Raw genomic sequence first — 5,000 nt, forward strand, 5'->3', positions numbered from 1 at the left:
CATGTTAAAAAGATTGAAATAGTCAATAAGCGATTAAAATAACGCGAATTTATATTTTGAGACGACATTCTCGTTACCGTCGCCGTTTTCACTTCTTAAGCAAAAGAAACTAACGGTTGCTAGCAGTGAGTTCTCTCTCGGGAAGCGTAGGAAAAACTAACTGCTCGCAGGGTACCCAGACAACGATGTGAAATGACCAAATTTGAGGTTGTGTAGAGATGAGTGCACCCGAAGATAAATTTTCAAATTTTTTTTCCAAACATCCACACCGTTCATAACAATGTTAATCCTAGAATGATCATAAAGTCACGCTTTCCATGCCAAACGACTTGGAGTGAGTCGCTAAAATATTATAATACTGGGAAATAAAAATTCTCTTATTCTGGCTCTTCTCTGTCTTAAGAAAAGTGATACCTGCAGCTAACAGTCAATAAGTGAGAGTATATCAAACAAGTTTCTTCCGTTTTTAACGAAATGCAAATTTTAGTCTGGCGTTTGCCGTTTAATTCCCACAAATGCTATTCTACTGTAAAGCCCATTTAAACGGTTTCAACTTTTGCTTCAACATGCATTCAACAAAGTTGAACGGATGTTGGGCAGATGTAGGAAGCAAAAGCAAAGGTAGTACAGATATGGTGTTCGTAAGGTTGGGTTTCAATACTTAGATACTCACCAAACCACTGGGTAAATCCTCGTAAACTCCTGTGCCTTTGGCTTCAATGGATCCATCACTGTGCTGCAGAGAAACAAAAGGAGAGATGTTCCAGTTTTTATCTTAATTTCCCAAGAACTTTGACAATAAAGAGCTTTATTCAAATTCTCACTTTGATTTAAATCCATGTTTGGAGCTGTCATTAGAGGGTGTGGGCCAAGTTTTTTTTCCAACCTACACTGTAGATGGTATTTTGCACCACCCTTGAGAGTGACAAACAATAGAATTGCTATTGAGGGCGCTTTCCTTTTGTCAGAACTGGCCAGCTAGACCTGTCAGTTTCCAATGAAAATGCAACAATTTGAAGGAACACTTGCAATATAATCCCACCCATTCTTCTGGAGGAGTCTATATCATCCTCAAAGTGTGTTAATTTGAAGGCATTGTAGAGTTAGTCCTTCCAAAGGCCCTATCTGGCCAGTCAGTTCTGACAATTGGAAGGCATTCAAAGTCTCTGATTTCCCTGCCTACAGTTTTTATTTTCTCTCCTACTTGCCAGCCCTGCTAACACTGGAACCACACTGTTTTTATTTTACCTCCACTAATTCATTGACTTCAAATCTGACCCCGGATACGCTCTTCCCATCTTCCGAACACAAAAGCTCCACGGGACTCCTTTGAAATTTTAGCCTCCATTCTTTCTTTGCAGTCTTCTGTGAATCATTCTTGTCTCTTAAAACAGAGAAAAAAAAATGGAATAAAAACTAGAAAGTACACTTTTACCAGTACAGTAATCTATAAGCACTAGTCTGAAGGTACCACACAGGGTCTGACAAGGGGAGGCACAGGAGGGTACATTGAAAATACTATGTGATATAATGTCAATAATAATAATTTCTATTGACATAGTATTTTCAACTTGATTGACTTATTGACTTTTGTCATCTCAAACTCATTGAATAAAGCTTCTGGCTTGTCTCCAAACCAAAATGACATAGAATATTATGAGGACCTGTAAGGTAACTTCAAAGCTATGGCTAATTCTCAAGTCAGCCTGTCACCTATTATTATTATACAAGTAAATGAGAGCTGTACTCACAATGCCGTCTTACACATCAGCTCTGTCAGTCTTTTTCGAGGCCGAGGAATACCTTTAAAATCCATAGTAAAATCCATAAATTAAGTTTGTCAAATGAAAATTATTATTATCATCACCATTTTGACACATCTTTAAATTCTGTCCATCAAGTCTATGGATGCTGTGGGGGTAAGTTTGTTTCTAAAACATTCCAGGAAAATGCCTTTCTTTGGTGCTCATCATGATATTTAAGGTACCGGTACATTTAGAAAAAATCAAAGAACTTTGGAAAAAGTTTCACTTGAAATGCACTCGCACTATATCAACATTATTTTAAGATACATGGACATACTGGAAATCTTTCCTTGTATTATTCTGAAATCTTCAGGGTCAAACACAGCCTTGCAACCTGAGAGCTTAGTCATTTCTCGCAACTCCTTGATTGTAAATGCCACCTAGACAACAAAAGTAAACTGTATCATTCAATCATTCAGTTCCTCAGACACAAAAACAAACCAGTAATTTAGCAGACATTGCTTACAAGTATAATTTTCCTTCGCATTTCTTGTTCACAAATAAAGGCTTATCATGTTATATACCTGTAAGGGGCCTCTTCTACCCACAACGTAAACTGTCTTCACACAACTCTTTCTTAATTTCTCCAGAGCATGTTTGCAGATATCTGTTTTCTGCAAAAACAAAGACAACTCGGTATCACCTGACACCATAAAGTTTTATTATGCTAATTTAAAAATTATAATAGCACAGATACCTACATTGTAGACCGTACAGAGCCAAATGCAACTGATCACGTCTTAATCACAGAGGGAACTTACATAAAAAACATTAATTTTGTTGTCTGTTAAGTCAAAAACATCAAGTCATCACCTTCCGGAAAATGTTAATTATTTGGAAACTGCTCCCTGACCTACAGAAGTAAACCCTGTTTATTTGCCACATTTAAATTCTTTGTCAGAAAATTAATAGTTTTTTTCTCAATGCATGAGCGGGCGGAATTCTGCCAACCCGGGTAGAATCCTAGCCCTGGTTGTGTGAGCTTGTGTGACGACCTTAATTTTCCATTTTTTGACACCAAATCTGTTTACATACACAAGTAATAAATTATTGTTTCAAAACAGATTTTTATCAGATAAGACGCATGGAAATAGAATTCCAATACAAATATTTCTCTTTGAAATATTCAGTTTGTAAGTCGCTTACTGCATAATTTCACTATGAAGTGCGGTGTGAGTCAACAATGGAAAAAGTGATTTCAGAGAGGAGGAGTTATGTACCAGCTATAAAGGGTCGGTCTGTACAGCGAAAAATTGTCACCTCAGTCTTTAAAATGCTGCACGAGGGGCATATTCCCTCGGCCTGTGGCCTCATAGGTTTTCACTATACAGATAACATATACATATATTTTTATCAACATACCTCCATTATTAACTAACTTATCATGACCACCATACATGTACCTCCAGTAGTTTCAATAAAATTTGAACTTGGCGGCTGGTTTAAGTAGGTAACAAAGTGTTGCCATTGTCAAAATGAATTTTAATCTCAAGTTTGAAAGAATCTGTCTTTACTTACTTCAATTTAGGGAAAAAATAATCAACTACTCTGAGCGAAGTAGCCGACCCTTTTCATCAGCTGTCAATAATTATAACTGAAACCACTGTTAAAGTACCTCCAAAAGTTCAACTGGGCTGAGAAGTATCCTAGCAACATCAAGAGCAACATTCCCCTGTCCCAGTATCACAGCTGTCTCGGAGCTCAAATCTGGCTCAAGCTAGAAACAACACAAACAGAGGAAGTCTACAGGTCTGGTAGGCTCAGTCCTAAGGGAATGAAGTTTGATTCAAGCATACTAAAGAATTTTGCAGCAACATACATGAGAATTCATGGGCAGTCCATTGTACCACTCCACAAATGCTCTTGCTGAATAGACTCCTTCTAGATTCTGTAATTTAAACAAGAAAAATTAATAATTATTCATCATTGTTTGTGAGTAAATTTAGACAAATATATTCTGGATTTGGCCTGGATGATTTCGAATTGATTGAGCTTTGTTCTTTGAATAACTGACCAACTACCGTCATTTTCATCTAAGCTTGGACATGAGATGGGAAAACACGCTTTAATTGGCTACAAACGTGACAAGTTTTGTCTTCAAGTTTGAGAGATGTTCATGCAAGTTTTCCTAGAATGGCAGCAAGACTGGACATTGACGACTTTTTCTAAGAAATTGACTCTAATCTGATAAAGTATGCTTCAAATTCTTTCAAACTATTGTGCGCAAAAGTCTAAAATGTTTGCTTAACAGCTGCCAAACTCAAACTTTAAAGAACATTTATTCCGTCATATGTCCACACTTAGATGAAAACGATGGTAAAAGGACGGACCGACCAATCTACTGACCCAACGACCAAATGACAAACCTATTGACTCACAGCTTAATTGTCTGACAGACTCAATGATTGATTGACTGACTGGCTGACTTTCCCAGCAAGCAACTAAGCAACCAAATAACAGATGAGTTGAATGACAAACTCTTTGATATGTTGCTACGATTGACTAAGCCCCAAATAGCTGCTATGGGTCAAACTGTCATCCTGAATCAATAAAGAGAGAAACAGTGAAAGCTTTTTTTTTAAAATTGTTACCTCACCAGGAATTCCAAATGTTCTGTCATCCTCTGCTCCATAACACTGCATAAACAATTTTTTTTAATTTTTATTAAGTTATGGTATTTTAAATGTGTAATAAGGTTGCTAGTTAAGTTGTCCAAAGCCAGAGTGGTGTTAATTATTATTGGTTGAAACCAATAATAATAGTATAGTCAAGTTTACATTCCATGTTTGTTGTAATTTTGACCTATATTAATCACTTCCACCAAATCAATAAAACTCCACCAATCAAAGATATAATGAATACCTTACCAAACCTTCTTTTGTTGGGCTAGATCAAGTTGTACTGTAAGTGATGGCTCTTTGTCTTTTTCTCTTTAATTTAGGGCCCAACTGAATGAAATAGAACTGCACTATAACTTACTGACTATAACATGGACTACAGTACCATACAGCGCAGTATATACCTCTGACTAACAGAGTCAAACTCTTTTAGTAAGAAGTATAGAGATTCTCAGAGTATCCAGCTTGGATTAGCACTAATCAGAAATCCTTCAAACAACACAGTGCTGATCCTCAACTTACCAAAACAACAGCATCATAAGAATGTAATAACTCTTTTACTTTCACATCTTTTCCA

General features: G+C 36.6%; 1 protein-coding gene across 2 annotated transcripts in view; it reads right to left on the reverse strand.

Moving 5' to 3' along the window:
- Nucleotides 1-5,000, reverse strand: part of LOC137971039 (NADPH:adrenodoxin oxidoreductase, mitochondrial-like) — a 42,580-nt gene that overhangs the window by 34,400 nt on the left and 3,180 nt on the right. The window contains exons 3-11 of one of the 2 annotated variants that reach the window (XM_068817759.1): nt 4,946-5,000; nt 4,397-4,441; nt 3,625-3,693; nt 3,421-3,522; nt 2,330-2,419; nt 2,083-2,185; nt 1,752-1,812; nt 1,249-1,384; nt 674-736 (exon numbers count right to left, since the gene is read on the reverse strand). The exon at nt 4,946-5,000 is cut by the window's right edge and continues 68 nt beyond it. In XM_068817759.1, coding sequence (XP_068673860.1) covers nt 674-736; nt 1,249-1,384; nt 1,752-1,812; nt 2,083-2,185; nt 2,330-2,419; nt 3,421-3,522; nt 3,625-3,693; nt 4,397-4,441; nt 4,946-5,000 — 724 coding nt within the window. The remainder of the gene's footprint in view (nt 1-673; nt 737-1,248; nt 1,385-1,751; nt 1,813-2,082; nt 2,186-2,329; nt 2,420-3,420; nt 3,523-3,624; nt 3,694-4,396; nt 4,442-4,945) is intronic. The other variant, XM_068817760.1, reaches the window with a different exon arrangement.

The sequence above is a fragment of the Montipora foliosa genome, chromosome 9 (genome assembly GCF_036669935.1).
Source record: "Montipora foliosa isolate CH-2021 chromosome 9, ASM3666993v2, whole genome shotgun sequence".
Lineage (NCBI taxonomy): Eukaryota > Metazoa > Cnidaria > Anthozoa > Scleractinia > Acroporidae > Montipora > Montipora foliosa.